Below are 20,998 nucleotides of genomic sequence, written 5' to 3'. Positions count from 1 at the left end.
CATTGTAATTGTTTCCATATGACAACCCTATTAAAGACAAAAGATCGACACGCGCATAGTTTAATTACGAGTAAGTGACAGGAGTAACTTGATTATAGTTTTGCATGTGATGTTAGGGCTGTATCAAATTTCTTTTGAATAAAACTATGGCAGTTCTATATTCAAAAACTATCGGGGGGTACTGTGTTGTTGACCGTTGTTGTTTGACTTGGCCTTTGAGGGGTACACTAGGATACAAAACCAGGTGCTCCATGGCACCATTGTACGTATAAAGAATGTTCAACGGCCAAGTCACACAACATTAACTATAATAATAAAGAAATCGCAGTAAGGAACCTTAGACTTGGCACGACTTTGTCTAGATTTCATTACTTTTTAGAGATCAAAAACATTCTGTAGAAAACAAGACTTGGCTAGTTTTCTACAGAATGTTTTTGGTGGGATTAGCTTTTCGGTTTCTCTCGAGTCTCATAAACAGTTAATAATGTACCTCTAAAGTATGTTTCGGTTTTCAGTTACACGTTTTATCAGGACGATTAGTATTTGTTTATTTATTTTAGATTTTTACTTGTTGTGCAATTTGCGTCAAAGTTAGGTAATCGCTGCACGTCGTACAGCGGCCGTTCGGCGTATAAATCCTGGATGTCATCTACATAGTTAATTACCAAAGTTTGGCTCGCAGTTCACTGCTAATTTAGAAGCTGTAATTCAACTGGAATTATTTAAAACGTTTGCCAATACCTATTTAGACTCAGCAACGATGACGCTTTGGTTTGCGTTGACGCTTTCATTGAGTGTATCAACTTTGATACGTTTAGGAGTAAGTCTACCTGATGAAATTAGAAATGCGCTGTGCCACTATCCGAAGGCCCACCATAGCTCAATTTTTAATACATTTTATTCCAGTATAAGTAAACTACACGTTGCTTGCGGCACGTCTTTATCGATTAGGGTAACTAGCCACGGCCAAAGCCCCCCTTCAGATGAGATCCCTACTAATATTATAAATGTGAATTTAAGTTTGTTTGTTACGCTTTTACGCAAAAACTACTTACCCGTTCCTCATGAAACTTTGTACACATATTCTTGGAAGTGTTAGAAGTAATATAGGATACTTTTTATCCCGACATTAAGCTCGGTTTTTTTGGGAGAGGGGATGAGTGTTTGACGATTTTACACCGTAACTCCGACAAATTATAACCGATTAAAAAAAATATATTTGTACTATAGAGGTATAATATGTGTTTAATTTTACCCAAATTGTGGTTGGAGGTAGAGAACAGAACTCCTCGGCGGACAGCAGCAAACCCCTCATTTAAGGCTTCGCGATACTGAATACTTTATTTTATTTTAGAACTACAACTGAATTTAATGCCACATGAAAAACAAAATCAAACGCAGTCGCGGGCAATAGCTAGTATATTATAAAGGCACGATACATTATTCAATGTTATTATTTATAGGTATTTATTTATTTATTACTAGCGTACCCAGCCCGGGCTAGATTTTGTTTTATTTTATTTAAACAATAAACTTACATCATTAAATTTTTAATTTAAGTCTCATAATATATTAAATCATTTATTTCTTTCCATATTCATTCTCTTCTATTATCTTCTCGAACGGGTGAAGATCATTATCTACACACATAGTAAATAAAAGCTGTATTTGACAGTTTGACAGTTCAAAAATAGGAGTGCTCCGATCATCAGCAAACTTTACAGGATTACTCGCCAGGTAAATCCGGAGATTCCCTGAAAGTTTCATTGAAATCAGTCCAGCCGTTTCGGAGCCTATACGGAACATACCCACACACTTTATCTTTTATATATATAGATAGAAGAAATTCAAATTCAAATTCATTTATTTCAAGTAGGCCTACTTTATAAGCACTTTTGAAACGTCAAGTATGCATGTTTGTGTGACTCTACCACCGGTTCGGAAAGCAGATTCTACCGAGAAGAGCCGGCAAGAAACTCAGTAGTTGCTCTTTTCCAACATCAACATTTACAATCATTTTGCTATCTTGCGGGAGATGAGAGCGAGGCTGGCTGCTTCCATTCTACCTTGTCATTGAGGAATTCATCAAATGTATAGTAACCTCGCTGTACTAGATGAGTTTTTACACATTTTTTAAATGTATGCATTGGTAGGTCAAGAATTTCCTTAGGAATCATGTTGTAAAAGCGTATACTCAACCCCACAAAGGAGTTCTGCACCTTTCGCAGACGATATGCAGATATCACTAATTTATGACCGTTTCTGGTAAGTCGATTGTTAATTTCAGCTTTTGATTTATAAAGAGTAATATTTTGCCTCACAAAGACTATATTACTATAAATGTATAGCGAAGCTACTGTAAGAATACCTATTTGTTTAAATTTTTCACGAAGCGATTCGCGTGATCCAAGTTTATATATTGATCGTACGGCTCTTTTCTGTAGTATAAATATACTTTCAATATCTGCAGCTTTTCCCCACAGCAAGATCCCATAGGACATAATACTGTGAAAGTATGCGAAATAAACAAGCCTAGCTGTTTCAACATCGGTAAGCTGTCTAATTTTCCTGACTGCATATGCAGCTGAGCTGAGTTTACTCGCTAGGCTTTCTATATGGGTACCCCACTGTAGCTTACAATCTAAGGTCACTCCTAGAAAAACAGTGGAGTTTTCTATTTCAAGTGTTTCTCCATTTATTATGATGTTTTTATCAATTTTTTTTACGTTAGGCAAAACAAATTCCAAACACTTAGTTTTTTTTGCATTTAAAAGTAAGTTATTAACAGTAAACCAGTCTGACACATGTGACAAAGCACGGTTTACGTCGTCAAAATTATCTTTGTTTCTATCAGTCTTAAAAATGAGAGATGTATCATCTGCGAACAGTACAATCTCACAAGTGCCCCTGACATGGTGTGGCAGATCATTTATATACACCAGAAACAATAAGGGACCCAAAATTGAGCCTTGTGGGACACCCATTAAGGCAGATGATCCCTTAGACTTTATGTCTTTTACGCATACCCTTTGAACTCTATCACTTAGATAAGAGGCAATTAAATTGAGTGCAACGTTTTTGATGCCATAGTGGCTTAGTTTTAATAACAACGTTTTGTGTTCAACGCAATCGAATGCTTTGGACAGATCACAGAAAACACCAATGGCATTCTGCGAACGTTCCCAGGCATCGTAAATATGCTTTATGAGTCTTGCGCCTGCATCCGTTGTACTACGACCTTTAGTGAAGCCGTACTGCTCCGGATGAAGTAAGTTATTTACATTAAAATGATTTAAAAGTTGATAAAGTATAATTTTTTCAAAGACCTTACTAAGAGTTGGCAAGATTGAAATAGGCCTGTAATTGTTAAGGTCATTTTTATGACCGGATTTAAAAAGGGGTATTAATTTACTACATTTCATTAGGTTCGGAAAAATACCCATATCAACACATTCATTAAAAATTACAGCTAGATAAGGGGCAATAACGTCAATAATGTTAGAAATGACCATCACCGACATACCCCACAGATCACCGGTTTTTTTCAACTTTAATAACCTGAAATTCTTTACAATATCTATTGCAGATATATGTTTAAAATTAAATAAAACATTGCACTCTTTAACATTATCTCTCAATATACGCTGAGCTGCTATTGGTGAAGAGCTTAGAGAATCTGTTAACAAAATGGGAACATTCTGAAAGAAGTTTTCGAAAGTATTAGCAACCTCCCTGTCAGACGTCACTTTATTGTTATCAACAATAAGTTCAAAATCCACATCACGAGATTTAGTTTTTCCTGACTCGTAATTAACTATTTTCCAGGTTGTTTGTATTTTGTTATCAGATTTCATTATACTATATTTAATGTGTAGCGATTTCGCATTAGTGCAAACATTCTTAAATATTTTAGAGTATTTTTTTACGTGTTCTACGAAAGTTGGAGTATGATTAAATTGTTTTTCATCATACAGCTCATACAACTTCTCCCTACTTTTATATATACCTACAGTAGCCCAGTCACTAAATTTTAATTTATTACTGACATTGATGTGCTTAAAGTTGAATACTCTATTAAATTCGTTGTTTATAGTATTAAATAGTGCACTATAAAGACTGTCCGGATGAAAATGTTCGCACGCAATACCAGGGATTTTCGCAGTAATTTCACGTTTGAATCGCATTAATTTAGTCTTAGTTATTGGCCTACACTTTATAATTTGTCTGCTTTTATTGATAGTATTTAAAACAGTAATAAGTTGACCACAATGATCTGACCTTAAATTATTAATTATTCTTTTATCTAAAATGTCACAATTGAAAAAAATATTATCTAAGCAGGATGCTGAAGTTGCAGTTACTCTAGTAGGTTCACTAAAAGTGTGACACAAATTAAAACATTTAAATAAGTTAAGCAATCTAGCAGTTGTTGCATTTTCTAGTAAAATGTCGACATTGAAATCGCCACATACAATTACTTTTTTAGTAGAAAGACACAAACGCTTTAGTACATCCTCCATGACATTCTCGAAATCGCTAAAATCACCTGAAGGGGGTCGGTATACACTCACTATTATAAATCGCTCCAGCTCCACACAAGACAGTTCTGCAATGCGTTCAACAGAAAGACCAACTATGTCTTTTCGTTCTTTACAAATTATATTATTACGTACAAAAATTAAAGATCCACCGTGAATTGCAGTCCTTCTGAAGAACGCACTTGACAATATAAAGTTATCGATGTTTACTGCTACTTGTGTACCAGTGAGCCAGTGCTCAGTTATACACAAAATATGTACATTGAGTTTCTCCACAAACAGCTCTATTTCTAATTCTTTGCCGGTGAAGCTCTGTATATTTTGGTGTACAATGTTCATATGGCAGAGCTCCTCCGTTGTCTTATTAACTAGTTTAAATCATTATTAAATTTCTTAATAGTACTAGCGCAAGTACTAGGGTCAGTAATAGAAATAGAAGTACTTGAAGTACAATTTGTAAAAGTGTCAATAGACTTTGTTACAACAGTTGTAACAGTATCATTTAAATTATAAGCTAGTAAAAACGCTATCTGCTGCTTACACTTTTTAGGCAGATACAATTTATCTCTTGTCATTACAAATGATGACGTGAATTTATTAATGTCAAAATAAAAAATTGCGTCGCTATGACGGTATGTCAAATTATAGATTAATAAGTTTAATTTATAAATATGTTCATTTTGTTTTGAGTTTAGAGTGCCACAATAAGGAAAGGCACACATTACAAACTTACATTTAGTTTTGTTATTTAAAAGCAGTAATTTTTCAATGCATCTTATAATCTGATGCTTTTTGACATTTAAACTGTCCCCTAACAATAAGACAACATTTGTATGCCTATCTAGATTTTTTTCATTTAGGCTATTAATGACACAATCAAAACTAGCCCCCGGTGAACATATATTTGTCACTGAGTGGTTTAGGTAACAATTCATAATAGGACCTAAACCTCTACCTATTTTGTCAGATATTACTATACTTTGTTTTTTAGGTTTAGCAGATAAAGTAGAATTTAAGGATACAGGAACATGTGTTGCATTTCCAGACCTCTCTGGGCAAATATCCAAATTGTCAGTGAATATATTACTACAGTCTTGACTAGGTATAGGTATGTCATGAGTACATTGACATTTATTTGTTAAAGACTCAAAACGAGCCATATTATACGTTCCTAGGGCTAACAACTCATCAGCTGCCTGGATTTGCTCATGGATCTGCTTTTGTGACAGCTCATATTTGGAAGTGACAGTTGTCAAGGAATCTTCCAACTGTTTAATTTGATCATTCAAGTTTTGGACATCTGTATCATATTTTGCTGTTGTTTTTTGAAGTGAGAAACAATAGCTTTTTAACTTATTCAATAATAATACCCTTTCTTTCCTTAATGCCAGGTTTTTGGTACTTGCTTGCTGGTTTTTAATTAAATTTTGAGTTTTTTTGATAATTTTACCAATTTTTATATATTTTTTTAATTTATTGAGACTATTTAGATATGGATGAATATGTTGTGGCTTCATTTTTTGGACATAAGGGCTGTCACAAGTCAGATCGATGCACATTGGTTCAGTAGAGGATGAAGCAAGCAGCTCATCATATAAATTATTTGTGGATACCATTTCAGCACTACTTAATTGAGCCTGAAGGTCATTAATAGTTTTATGTGCACTGCTTAGTTCACCCTCCAACATAGAAATTTTTTCCAGAGCCTCATCATATGTTGCTATGCACTGATTGAATGAGCTAACCACAACCTGTAGTTGGTCACGCTCCTCTAAGATCACAGTATGAGCACTGTTTAGGTCTGCCAGTTCGGTCTTCAGTTGGGAGTTCTTGACAATAATTGCTCTCAGTTCGAGTTCATTATCATCTTGTTCCTTTAGTAATTGAGTATTCAGTTGTTTTAGTGACTTTAGTTCACGCAGGGCATTTTTTAGTTTTAATTGGTCTTCCATAGCAGCCGCCCTTCTTGTTTGCATTGGACGTGCCATTTTATAAAACTTGTCCCTGCAACACACCAAATAGTTTATGTAAGAAAAGGAAGATTTATGTACCATAAATTGTGATTGTGAACATAAGATACATGAAGTGTATTAAGGAAAGCTTATCTCTATAAGATATCTCTTCCAGCTACACCAGGATGTGAGTTAGATGATTTAATTGTGGTATAGGTCAATTAAAGGTACAATATACTTCATAATAATTACTAAGGATATTCAATATATCTAAATAATAACAAAATATTATTAATCCGAAGCCTAGTGGTTAGGACTCCGTCTACACTGTCGGGAGGTCAAGTTTGAATCCCAGCACGCACCTCTAACTTTCCTACGTTATGTGCGTGCGTAAAATATCACTTGCTTCAAGGGTGAAGGAAAACGCCGTTAACGCCGCCATAACCACATTCGTAAACTTAAAACTAAAGCTACGAGGGTTCCAAACGCGTCCTGCACTAAGAAGAAGCCCACAACTTAGCCGGGTGTTTTTTTTTTGTTATCACCATCTCACAATGTCATTCAAAATTATTACCAGCAACCTTACAGCAATAATTCGCACCCAAGCTTTTTTATCGTTATGTACTGGCACTGCCATTATTTTAAAATCTTCAAATTTATCTCTCAATGACTCTGTCGGACCCATTTTGTAGATCGAACGAAAAGCCCTCTTCCGCAGCACGCAAAATTATAGTGCTAATATCAGCAGCATTACTCCAAAGTAACTTGATAGGTCAAGGTAAACTTATAAGCCGTAGCTAAGTGTTTGGTTATGTTTTTATGATTACCCTTCGACACACCCTGTCACGGGGTAAAATTAAAACGAGATGCAAACCACAGGTAAGTTCTAAGTCGAAACCCGAGCCTTGTGGGCCAGTGATGATTTGCTTATGATGATGACCTTTTGTTTTAGAACTATAACGTCAAGGTATGTCATAAAAAACTGGCATTTAAAAATAATTCTGCAAAAAGCCATGTCAGTAAGCGTCCAGTAATTCAATCAAAAGCCTTCCAAAGTGGGGTTGAAAATCCATACTAATATTACAAATTTTAATATTTTAAATGCGAAAGTTTGTTTGTTTGTCTATCATTCACGCCCAATTAACTTATTTTTACAGATTCTCCTGCCACTCGCGGAGTAAAGCAAGTTAAACTACATTTTCATAGAATCTCTCCTATAAGGCCTGTGCCCAACTTTGGGAAACTAAAAAAGGTAGTGACGTCGATGACAATATTATAAGCCTCGAGTCTCGACTTTATAATCGTTAAAAAAGTATGCCGATAGATTTTAAATTACCTTCGAGAACATGCTACTACCGACTATACTAATAGACCATAAAAGGGTTAATATTCAACCTCAGAAAGGAGACGTTTATAAAATGCAAACTTGTCGGAGCTTGTTCTACTCTCGGCATAGTAATAATTTACGAGATACTAGCGGTTCTATGCGACTTCATCCGCGCACGAATACTTTGCTTTTATCCACTTACGCAAACGTTAAATTTTATTAGTTTGTTTTTTTTATCTTAGCAATATTGTTTGTTTCTTACAACATTTGTGTAAAACCAGCCAAGTGCGAGCAATAGTTCCGTACCATTATCTATAAAAACGGCAAAAATATAATGTCTGTTGTATGGGAGATATTGGCTGGTGACAGACAGACAGAGGGACGGACGGATGGACAGCGGAGTCTTAGTACTAGGGTCCCGAAAAAACTATACTTTGTTGTACTATGAATGCGAAACTTTGGATGGATGTATGTTACTCCAGAAGGATGCCAGAAAGGCTGAACAGATCTGGATGAAATTTAGCACACAGATAAATATTTTTATCCCAGAAAATTGTAGGTACGGATCACATGGGCTTTATTGTTTCTTTTTCTTAACATAGCAAAAGATTGAAATTATATCTTTCATAGTTCAGGGCTCAGAAAATGATATATGCATTAAGCTTCCTTACACGTAAAAACTTCCACCCGAACGAAGTAGCAGGCAACAACTAGTAATAAAATACCCCTTCGTCATTGAAATGGCTTCGCGAATTAAAGAAAGTGAACCAACAGAGAGTAAAATTTCAACCGAATTTCTTCAAACAGACCAGACGGTGAGCATTACGTTTGAAGCCCTTATAGGGATTCTCGATGTGCGACCCTTCAAAAATGACTCGCGGAAATGCTCATAATGTATGGTTTCCCGGTGCACTGCGAATTGGCGATCTATAAAAATATTATATCGCAGTTGATACCTCACATGCCTCAGAAATTATCTTATTAAGTACATAATTATATTTAAAAAAAAAACCTCCTGCATGTATTTATGTAAATGTAGAAAAAGAAAAAAATTGAGTTTATCAACGCTTTCAATTTAATTCAATTCTAAAGGATTTTTAGGTTATTATTTTTATTCATCTCACTAGATTTAATTTAAGTGTATGGTTCTCGCTCCGGAGATGGGCGATAATAACTGCGACTCAGTCTTGCACTATAGCAGTATTATCGAATTTGGGTTTCATGATACACATTACGTTATGTTTGCCTTATTTTGTACTATTTTTAATTTACTGTGTAACTGTTAATTGAAATAAACTTATTATTATTATTATTGTTTTAATGAGTAGGTTATCAAAGTCAAAGTCAACCTTATAGTTTTATGCGCGACTTCACTAAACCTAGGAAGCTCTTAAATCGGATGCCCAATTGGGTGATGGGCTTATCTCGAATCCTCTCTCATCAGAGAAGAGACCTGTGCCCAACAGTGGTACATTAAAAGGTTATGACGATGATGATGATAACATAAGAGCAGGAGCTTATTAAAAAAAAGGGTAAATAAACTGAATATGTGATGATTTTAATACAACCGTACTTTAATGTGTCGTTTGACTCAATAAGTTCCAATTTTAAATAACATGTCAGCTTAAAGAAAATTCCTTGTATTATATTTTACTTTTATTAAATGTTTAATAGTATTTATTTACCCTGATTTAATTATATATGATATAGTAAAGTTTCTTCTTCTAAATATAACCTAAAATAAACTATTTAAAACAAAATAAAATCTAAAACGTCCTCGAAATCACCGCAGCGAGGCACAGTTCCTAAGATGCTGGCAGCATTGCCCCTTTGGGTTCCAAATGCGCTCCAAATTTTAATACAAAAAAAAAATTGTGTAGACTAATAATTTAGACTGTAGACTTCCCTCACACACTAAGTTACATCAGTACGTAGGTACCATAAACATCTTTTCCTATGCATCTAACATCCTTTTGTCTCCATTTAGCCATTGACGAGACTCAAAAAGCCCTCCCGTCGAGTTTAAGGATCATGAAAACGATGGAAGGAGACAAAATTATAATTGATACCGCCCCAGTAAGAGACGGGTATAAGAATAGTGGATAATCCTTGGCGTTGAGAGATAACTGAATAACTGACGCTTTTTTGTATTTTATTTTTACTTAATATCTTGAAAGTAAATAATATTTTAAACGTAATAATAATTTACAATGCAGACTAAAAACAAAAATTGGCAGACTATGGTTTTGCTTTGCCGTTGATCACCACACTAGGTGACCTGATTTGCGGTGACAATTGGTTGTGTGAGAGGCAATATCCGAAAGTCTGAGCGGCAACCGTGAAGAACATTACCGTGTTGGGATTAAACATTAAAAAGATTAAAAGAACCTTTGCGACGCAGGATAACGTTGCAGGCCGCTAGTAGTAGCTAGTAATATCTAGCGCTAAAAGAAGGGATAATCAAATCGGTCTGACCCACCGCTTTAAATTTGGTGTCTAACGTCTGATTTAAAAGTTTCTCTTTTTTTTAAACCATCTAAAAATATCAATTTATATCAAAATATCAATTTATATCAAAATGTAAATTTATATCAAAATATCAATATTTGAGTGACTTTTTCACCGGGTATACTTTACCTCTTAACTAAAAGAGCGTAGCGTAGCGCGTTTAATTTTGGAATGCATAATGTAAGACATTACTTATTTATGCCTTTGCACGACATTAATATACAAAAATATACACCGACCCTTGAAAATCAATATAAAGGGCCATCGTGGCGGTCAAAATAAATGAAATTAAATCCAAAACTTTTCAACTCCTAAACTGTTATTAAGTTCTCCCAGTGCTCCGTCGTAATCATTTACTAAACTACAATATAGCCTGCATTCTGTAGACTGGTATACACAGGTGCGTGTTTTATGTCCTCGAGACAGGATACTCGAGACGAGCTCGTTCGTGTGTGTGTGCCTTTTATGCGAGCCCAATTTTTTTCGTGTGCCTGCCGGGCGCGCTAATGAATTCGTCTAGGGCTTTTAGGCTGTACGCGACGCTGCCTTTGCTTTATCTTTTCATACCACCTGTTTTTAAAACTGCACTCGAATTTTGGAATTTGTTTTCGCCATTTTAATTTTCGTTTCTAGGTATTATTTTTATGAAGGAACGTTGTTTACTTTTCATTTTCTAAGTGATTAATAGTAGGCTTGTTTTCAGGGATATAAGTATCGAAAAAAGTATCTAGGCTCCCCAAAAGATTTTCGATACTTGGGTAGATTCTAGGGTAAGAGCGCTCAGGGTAGTTTTATATCAAAAGTTTTCTATTAAGATTGTGATTCCTTCCTACACGAAGGATTAGTCGCAAAAACACTTAAAACTGATGTAAATAACTAATATAAATAAGTATTTATTAGATACATAGCATCAGTTATAAACGCTAGTGTGTAGTTGTTAGTTTGTTCGAGCACCAAATATAATGCATAGAGTCGTCTTGCATCCTGGAGAAGGAAATAGGATAGGCATTTTTATCCCTGGAAAACAAATTACTGGTGTGACATGTCACGTGGACGAATTGAAAACCTTCTGCTTTTGTAAACCCCGACGCAGAAACAAATTCAAATTCAAAATTCATTTATTTCAAGTAGGCCTAATATAAGCACTTTTGAAACGTCAAGTCTGTCTGTTTGTAGTGATTCTACCACCGGTTCGGAAGGCAGATTCTACCAAGAAGAAGCCGGCAAGAAACTCAGCAGTTGCTCTTTTCCAACATCAACAATTTACATTTTGCATTTTAACATTCATTTTTCTATCTTGTGAGAGCTGAAAGCGGAGCCGGATGCTTCCAAGCAACCTTGTCATTAAAAAAATCATCAATCGTATAGTAACCTCGCTGTAATAAATGTGTTTTAACAAATTCTTTAAACTTGTGCATTGGCAGGTCCAAAATCACCTTAGGAATCATATTATAAAAGCGTATACTCAATCCCACAAATGATCCCTGTACCTTACGCAGACGATATGCAGATGACACTAATTTATGACCATTTCTTGTAAGTCGACTGTTTATGTCCACTTTTTGTTTATAAAGACTACTATGTTGTCTTACAAATACTATATTGTTATAAATATATTGTGAAGCTACAGTAAGTATGCCTATTTTTTTAAACTTCTCACGGAGGGATTCGCGTGATTTAAGTTTATATATTGACCGTACAGCTCTTTTCTGCAATGTAAATATAGTTTCGATATCAGCTGCTTTACCCCATAACAAGATTCCATAGGACATAACACTATGAAAGTACGCAAAATAAACTAGCCTAGCTATTTCAACTTATTATCCAACTAGCTTATTATCCAAGGTCACGCCCAGAAAAACTGTGGAAGTCTCTATTTTTAGTGATTCACCATTTATCATTATCATTAAACGACGGGGTGTTATAGTCGTAAAAATGTAATAGGCCCGTTTTGACATTTGTCATCGCGACGTAACTAGTTATGGAACCATAAGACTCTGTACTCGATAATCACGATAAATCAATTCAAGTTTGTATCAGTACTTGATTGATATTATTATGTATTGTAAAGTGTTCGTTCGTTCAAAGTATTCCTTTAACTTCACAACCAATACGCGTGACTGGCTGTTGATTATACGTCCACTTTTCAACATGTTGAAACAGAGTTAGTACTATATAACAACAAACACAAAAATCGAGTCAAATCACTATGTTTAAATTAATGTCCAAAATAGAAGAGCCATAGTTAACGTAATAGTAAACAATATATATCAAACTTAAACGAGCGCACAGTCAACTTTACAAGATGAGGAACGAAAAACTGCGCAGTGCGCGCGGGGACGCTTCAGTCATGTGCCGCTTGGTCAGATACATCATATCAGACTCATTATTTAGAACCCATTTTGAGAACCAAGCTCATTCTTTGCAGTAAAGATAACTACACAATATTTAATTTCAATATTCAGTAAAAAAATGGTTACAGCTCTAGTATAAAAAAAAAAAAAAGACTGAGAACGTAACTGTTTTCGGAACGTTTCGCAACAATTATAAATTGCATGCTACTATGAAGTAAGCGCAAAAAGAATACTCGCGATATATTCTTTCATATTATTTAACGTCCCAAAAAAATTTACGTATTTTTTAAAACACTGTATGTAATTGATTTTTATTTTTTTGTTTCTTTCAGTTTCGTTCCAAGTTACATTCTATGGTCTTGCACAAATGTCAAAACGGGCCTATTACATTTTTCCGACTATAGTTGTTATATATTTGAAGTGTCTTTGTGAGTGTCTCTCTGTGGAATCGTAGCGGCGAAACGAATGAACTGATTTTGATTTCGTGTATTAGTCAGGAGTGTTCTTAGCTATGTTTGATGAAAGTCTATCGAATATCCAAGATGGCCGCCTTCTTTTCTGAACTCCCTCAATATGGGTATCAAATGAGAGGGCTTGACTAGTAGAATAATATTACCAATCACAACTTTGGAATCCAACATGGCTGCAACCACAAAATGGTGACTTAAATTTTTTTTATAACTACTCACTCAATATGGTTTTCAAATGCTTGCCTAGTAGAATAATGTACATTATTCTACTAGGCAAGCATTTAATATTCATAAGATATAAGTAAGGGGTACTTTAAATTTATAAATTTTTGCCCAGTAAATATATAAGATACCCACGCTGTGTTGCTAATCGTAAAAATATATTTTACTAGCTGTTGTCCGCGACTTCGTCTGCGTTTGTTTGTGTTTTTCGAAAGATATGTGGCATTCGATTTAGGAGTAATTCTACGCACTTTTTTTATTTAGGATAGCTAAGCCTTAAATGACGGGTTGGCTGCCGTCCGCTGAGGAGTTGTGTCCTTTATCTCCAATCACTTTCATCAGATATACACGATATTTGGGCAAAATTAAACAGACATTATAAACTCTAAAGTGCAAAAGTAATTATTTAAATCGGGTTTCAATCATTTGGTGGCGTTATGGTGTAAAATCGTCAAACACCTACCCCTCTCCCAAAAGAACTGAGCTTGATTTCGGTTTAAAAAGCATCCTATATTAATTCTAATACCATCAGAAATATGTGTACAAAGTTACATGATGATCGGTTCAGTAGTTTTTGCGTTAAAGCGTAACAAACAAACTTACATTCACATTTATAATATTAAGTAGGGATTAGTAGTCGAAAACCGCGAAATAGGGACTATGTTGGAATATGTTGGATTAGCTATAATATGGTCTATACAAGGTCGTAAACTACGCTCTCAGGATAAGTGAGCTTTGGCGATTTTCCCGCGCGAGTCGCCAGAAGGTACATAGAAATCCCGCTTGATGTGTGGTCGACGTCAATTTTTACGACAACCCAGATTTTTATTAAGACGTAAATTCCAGTCGTAAATTTTAGCGTAACGGTTTATTTTTTTTTCTGTGAAGTTTGGAATTATTTCTTCCAACTTCCTATAAAAAGTACGGCCGATTGGCGTAGTGGGCAGCGACTCTGCTTTCTGGGTCTTAGGCCGTGGGTTCGATTCCCACAACTGGAAAATGTTTGTGTGATGAACACGAATGTTTTTCAGTGTATGGGTGTTTGTATGTTTATTATAAGTATTTACGTATATCTATTTATATAAAAGAGAAAGTGTGTGGGTATGTTCCGTATAGGTTCCGAAACGGCTGAACCGATTTTAATGAAACTTTCAGGGAATCTCTGGATTGACCTGGCGAGTAATCCTGTAAAGTTTGGTGACGATTGAAGCACTCCTATTCTTGAATTGACAAACTGTCAAATACAGCTTTTATTTACTATGATGATATTCTATTGTTGGGTGTACATGGATGTTGATAATGATCTTCACCCGCTCGAGAAGAGAATGAATACGGAGAGAAATAAATTATTTATATTATAAGACTTAAATTAAAAATTTAATGATGTAAGTTTATTGTTTAAATAAAATAAAGCAATATCTAGCCCGTCGGCTGGGTACGCTAGTTATTCATAAAAATTATTCATCTGTCATCTAAGTACCCATAACACAAGTTACCCTTATTTTGGGGCTAGATGGCGATGTGTGTATTGTCGTAGTATATTTATTTATTTATTTTATTTTATTTTACATCCTCTTGAGACGTAGGCCTATGCCATTAACCACATATAAATAATCATAGCGGCAGTACTTCCCCAGACTTGCTCTATCACAAAATGCTCTACGACTTCTATACAGCTATTCACATTTGGCTACGTATGTGTTAATGCCAAAGTTGCTTGGAACTACCTACACCGTTCCGCTTTCATCTTTCGCAAGACAGAATAATTATTGTAGAAATGATGATGTTGAAAGGAAGCAACTGCGGAGTTTCTTGCCGACACCGTCTCGGCAGAATCTGTCATTCGAACCGATGGTAGACTCACTACAAACAGACTGATTTGACGTTTCAATAGTAATTATAAACTAGGCCTTCTTGTAAGAAATGTATTTTGAACTTTCGATGTAACGTTTGTTGCAGCGTGCGTGGAAGAAGACTGTATCGACTGGGAGGGCAAGTCCGTACCGCACGGGCTGCTTTACGTGCCGGGGCCCGGCGTGTGCTCCATCTGTGTATGCTACCACGCCGAGCCCATGTGGTGCAAGGCCATTTACTGCGATCCACCCTATGTGAGTAGAGGAAACTGCCTCGTACTGGTACCCCCACGCCCAGTGGCGTGCATAGAGGGTATGCAGATGATATATCATGAAGAAAATCTTCAGTACGAATTAAAGAAAACTTATGGTTAGGTATTGTCAGAGTCATAAAAAGCCTACCCTCAAGCATTTATAATTCGTACTGAAGATTATCTTCATTTTTATGATCTGCATACCCTCTATGCACGCCACTGCCCACGTCCCAGGTATTACGTATCGAGGCCCGAAATATACTGCTCATAAATCCTTTTGAGTACTCCCCATTAGGTAGACGCTGAAAAAAACAAAAAGAACTGACGTCTTAACGGTGCGCCAAAGTATCCAATCAGATGGTTAGTTTGGGATTGTCAACAAATCAAAATGAGGCCGAACTTGCGCTTTATACAGGGGCAGCAGCCGAAACTTATTCGATTTGAGACTTCACTCGAAATGCTAGCACCCAGGAAATAATGTTCTGGTAATGGCATGGTGGAAAACTGCCTTAACCCCTTCTCATTGTGGGTGGAGACCCGTGCCCTGTAGTGGGCCGGCAATGGGAGAACTTTGAGAGACAAGACTGTGTCAACAAACTCACCTGGTGGTGATGATGCGTTCTAAGATGGTAACGAGCCAACCAGTTAGGCAGTTATGTATAACATGTAATCGGTTTCTACGCGACATTTTTTTTTTTTAATATATAGACAAGTGCTTGACTGCAATCACACCTGATGGTAAGTGATGATGCAGCCTAAGATGAAGCGCGCTTGGCTAGAAGATGCCTATTCACTCTTGATTTGAAGGTACCCAGATTATAGGTATCGGGGAAGACCGAAGTCGGAAGATGGGATGGGCATTCCAGGCCTTTGCGGTGCGGATCAGAAAGGAAGAAGCAAAACGCTTCGTACGTGTTGATGGAATTTCAACAACGTAACGGTGCAGATTTTTCGGTACCATCATACCATAACGCTAAACTTCCGCTTTCTACTGACTTTCCTTATGTGTACTACTAATTCATGGTCAACTCAGACAGGTGCTACTACTACCTGTCTGAAGGATTCAACACGACAGCGATTTAACACACCTTCGATTTTTAAGTCAAGAGACGAGATTTCACGCCCCATCGGCATAGTGGGTATCGACCCTGCTTTCTGAGTCCACTGCTGTGGGTTCGATTCCCACAACTGGAAAAATATTTGTGTGATGAACATGGATGTACTTCAGTGGCTGTGTGTTTATTTGTATATTATAAGTATTTATGTATATTATTCATAAAAATATTCATCAGTCATCTTAAATAAATAAATATACTAATATACAAATATACTAATGTCCCAAAGTAAGCGTAGCTTGTGTTATGGGTACTAAGATAGCTAATGAATTACTTTATGAATACAAAAAAACTAAACACTTAAAAACAGTTCATGTTCATCATACAAACATTGTCCAGTTGTGGGAATCGTACCCATGGCCTTGGACTCCGAAAGCTGGATCGCTGCCCACTGCGCCAATCGGCCGTCGTAACTTAGTACTCATAACACAAACTACGCATACTTTGGGGCTAGATGGCGAAATGTGTATGTATTGTCGTAATATATTTATTTAATTCTGGAAATTATGTTAATCACAGTTAAGGAATTTCTTGAACTTAGCGTGTATTAACATATAAACTCAGATCGTAATGAAACTATAGAAATAGTGCAACGTATTGAAACACGTTAAGCGGTATTACCTCGGAGCTTCCGACACTTGAGTATTTAGAAGCTCTAATGCGCAAACAAAAGAAGCGCCAGGATAATGTTTGCTATGTGTGACACGTTCTAGAAAAGGCCATAGTTCAGCATTGCGCTGTTTGCCTTTACTTCTTAAGATCGTGACATGGCTGTGTTTATGTTATGGCTATTTTTTTTAACTCTGTGACGAGTTAAGAGTTTCAGTATAAATTTTATTAAATTGTTTTACCTACACAATTGTTCTACATACACATGAATTTGAAATCATAAAAATTAAATTATGTAATTTGCAAAAATTAATTTAATTAAAAAAAAATTATAATATAAACAAAATACAGTAGTATTGCTGGTAATCAAAAAAAAAAACATCGAAATTGGTAATGGTCACATAAAGGTAGTATTTTTGATTTTATCCCAAAATTTAATTAATGATTTAAGAAAAACCTACCCACTGCGAATGGCGTATACGTCGTATAGGAGGTAACTATGAAATTTTTTTGCAATCGTATCACAAATTACTTTATAAACTTTTCTGTGTATCGTATGAAGCAGATAAAAGTTTGGTCAGAAATATCGTCTTCGCTGCAATTAACTACATCTTACTGCTAAATCGCGTAGCAGTACAGCTTTGTCGGTGGGGTGGTAACTAGTCACGGCCGAAGCCTCCCGTCAGACTAGACACCAGAAAAGAATCACATATTATCAATTCCCAAAATTGCTCCTGTCGGGAATAAAATCCAGGACCTCCAACTTACAACTGCACCACGGAGGCCGTCAAAGTATCACTCATGTAAAAGTGTTTGCCAATGGTCTGTTGGCCAAGAACCAGAAGCGTAAATCTATGACGAACAATATATGCAAAATGTCATGTTTTTAGGTCATTACTTGATGTATGTGAAGTCACATGCACAGCATAAATTAACATAACAATTTGGTTACGTCATCTTGAAACCATGTGACAGGAGCGTCACGTATAACATCACGCAACACCCCCCAAAAACCATCAGATCTGGATAACGACATGATTTCCGCCAACCCATCATGTACCGATAGTACGAAATTCGCTCGCGCGTAATCGAGAAGTCGTTTTCAAGTATCGAAATACTTGAACATTAGAGTAAAATGGATTTTATTCATATTGTTTTGTCATTTCGCCCTAGTTGAAGAATCTTACGCAAATTTGAGCTAAATTTGCGTAAGATTCTTCAACTAGGGCTATGGCAGAGCTTTTGTAAAAAGAAATACATCTTGTACAGGATTTGTAACTCTAAAACGAATATAATTAGGCCATTCGGGACATTGTTTAATTTTCGCTTGGTAGTTTTTATACATTTTGTAGTTAATGTTATCGTTTGTGTACAACTACGTTAAGTTCGCCTTATGCCAGTAATATTTCATCAGTATTCTTAGTTTTTCCTGTTCTACGCAATAAAGAAGTTTAAATTAATATCTAATAAATAAATTGAAATTTACTTTTACGGAATTTAAGTTTACCTCCTGACCAAGTCTTTTATCAGCCTAGCATGAACACATTGGATAGAAGCAGGCGTTACTTTGCGAAACTTTAAAATAATGTTTCTTAACTATCTTACACTTTCTATTCATTGTGTCATCTCCTGAGGATGCTCCGGTTTCGGAGCGAAACGAGATCTGTTTGGTGTGGAGTATAAGGATTGAAGAAATTATAAATTACACCATACATATTCTCCTGCTTTTCGCGGAGTATGTCAAATTAAGCTTAATTTTCATAATATAGCATCAACACAGCCTACATAAAGTAGGTGCACCTTAAATCTCTATTATATCTTGCTAATAAAGTACATTGATATGTATTTTGTTTACAGTTTTGCAAGAACTTCCGCGTCGGCGAGCGATGCTGCGAGTTCGAATGCCTCGACCCCCCTGGCGAGGACACGAGGTATCGCGAGAGACAACGCCTCAGGGCCCTCATCCTGGCTGGCAACTCCTCAGCTACGCAGGTCAAGCCATCCTTGCGGCTCAAAGCGGGCATCTCCTTAATGGCTGTAGCTGCGGTCGTGAGGATGGTTTGAAAATAACTTTGCCGGCAAACTGCCGTGCGCCTAAAAGGGTAACGGGTATTTAAATAGGGATATCATCTGTGAAACTGGCTTTTCCTTTAACGCTGTTTCTAAAGAACTTGGCCGTGCGCATAAATGGGTATATAGAGATACCTTCTGTGAAAACTGGTTTCTCCAACATCTTCTAACCATTACAGCTATAAGAATGTTTTAAAACGCTTTCAATGTAATAGCTGTACATCTATAGAACTCACAGAAAAACCAGTTTTCTCGAGTATTTTTGAAGCATGGCAATTATTCTTGGCCTTCTTCAGAAGCAGTTATACTAGTTAGGCCAACGTCTAGGGTAAATGTTTGGGCCAATGTCAAAGACCAATGTGTTTTGTTCTCGTAATCCTTCAACTCGCTGCTGTGCTGACGAGTATAGGGACGAGATGAACTTTTCGGCTAACTATGGTGTCCCTGGATGGGAGTAAAGGCGGAAAACATACTTTTAACTCGCGTAGAAACCAATAACAATGCGTGTAGAGTCGATCAGAAAACTCCACACCACGCCTCGTGTTAAAAATATGTTTGAGCCCAAATTCTAAGAGCGCTGGTTTTAAAGTCTGGTAAATATAATTATAGAATTTACGAAAGATTTCAAATCGCTATCGTTTTTCTCTAATCACTCGAATGCCAAAACAAACACCAATTTACCTCTCTATCTTTCTTTTTCACTGATCTAGGTAAGTATTTGTCTTCTACTAGATTTTTTTTTATAAATTCCCCTCCCCTATTTAGAGTTTAGTTATAAAGCTTTAAACATCTAGTCGTACCTATTTAGTAAATGCTTGAACAGTTTGCATAGCCTAGCTGTTCTGCGTGTTGTTGCTAATTGTGCTATTTCACAACAACGGCTGCAATATAACGCAACAACACTGTTGTCAGCAAACATAATTGACAATGGTGACAATTTACCAACAGTGAAGTTAGACTGGGTGAACTAAATATTGGTGTCGATAATGCAAATCATTATTATTTTAATTTTAGCTTTAAAAAGTTAGTTAGACCGTTAAGATAACTATCGACCGTGAATCTAGGGAAGAATAATTTACGAGAATTATTTTTTTTACTATATTTTTCTTTTCATTACTATTTTAAAAGAACATTATTTATTTTTGTGATTTTCGGTCATACGTAAGCATTAGGCAAGTATGTTTCATTTCTTAATAAATAATGATAACTAATCAGTCTTTCTTTAAAAATAAAGTAAATAAGTAAATTAGGTATTAAGTAATAAAAAAATAGCACGTAAGTATTCAAAAGGGATATAAAAATGCACTAGGTAGTATAAAAAGGACTGTCACATGGCTGTATTTAATTTAATAATAAATGTTTAGATTTAATATTTTAATATTTTTTCGCACCGATAATAAATAATAATTAGAAACGAAAAAAAATAACCTTCGGACCAATTTTATGTAAACGATTAGCATGGTGTTTGTTATTTAATTTTTCCTGGTTGATTTAAAAGTTTATATGTCGTGTCCGGTAGAAATTTAAACACATAGTACTGCGTGCGCCACGAAAGTTGAAACGGGGCGATGATAGACTCGAACCTGCTTTAACAGAATTTTACAACTTAAAAAGTATTTAATTTGTTACTTGATAAATAAAATATCATGCTAATTCGAGTATCTATAATGATGTATCTTGTTACAATTCAGCAAATCAATTCCAAACGCCAGTGCACAACCTTATT

The 20,998-nt window shown here is 35.8% G+C and overlaps 1 protein-coding gene across 1 annotated transcript in view; it reads left to right on the top strand.

Annotated features, from left to right (window-relative positions):
* Nucleotides 1-20,509, top strand: part of LOC120632855 — a 41,449-nt gene extending 20,940 nt beyond the window's left edge. Inside the window, exons 3-4 of the mRNA XM_039902892.1 lie at nucleotides 15,331-15,479; nucleotides 19,060-20,509. Of these exons, the coding sequence (XP_039758826.1) occupies nucleotides 15,331-15,479; nucleotides 19,060-19,266 (356 nt within the window). The 3' untranslated portion in view covers nucleotides 19,267-20,509. The remainder of the gene's footprint in view (nucleotides 1-15,330; nucleotides 15,480-19,059) is intronic.
* The last annotated feature ends 489 nt before the right edge of the window (nucleotides 20,510-20,998 follow it).

The sequence above is a fragment of the Pararge aegeria genome, chromosome 20, assembly GCF_905163445.1.
Source record: "Pararge aegeria chromosome 20, ilParAegt1.1, whole genome shotgun sequence".
Classification (NCBI taxonomy): Eukaryota; Metazoa; Arthropoda; class Insecta; order Lepidoptera; family Nymphalidae; genus Pararge; species Pararge aegeria.
Note: the sequence above shows the minus strand (reverse complement) of the source record. Positions and strands in the feature narration are given on the sequence as shown.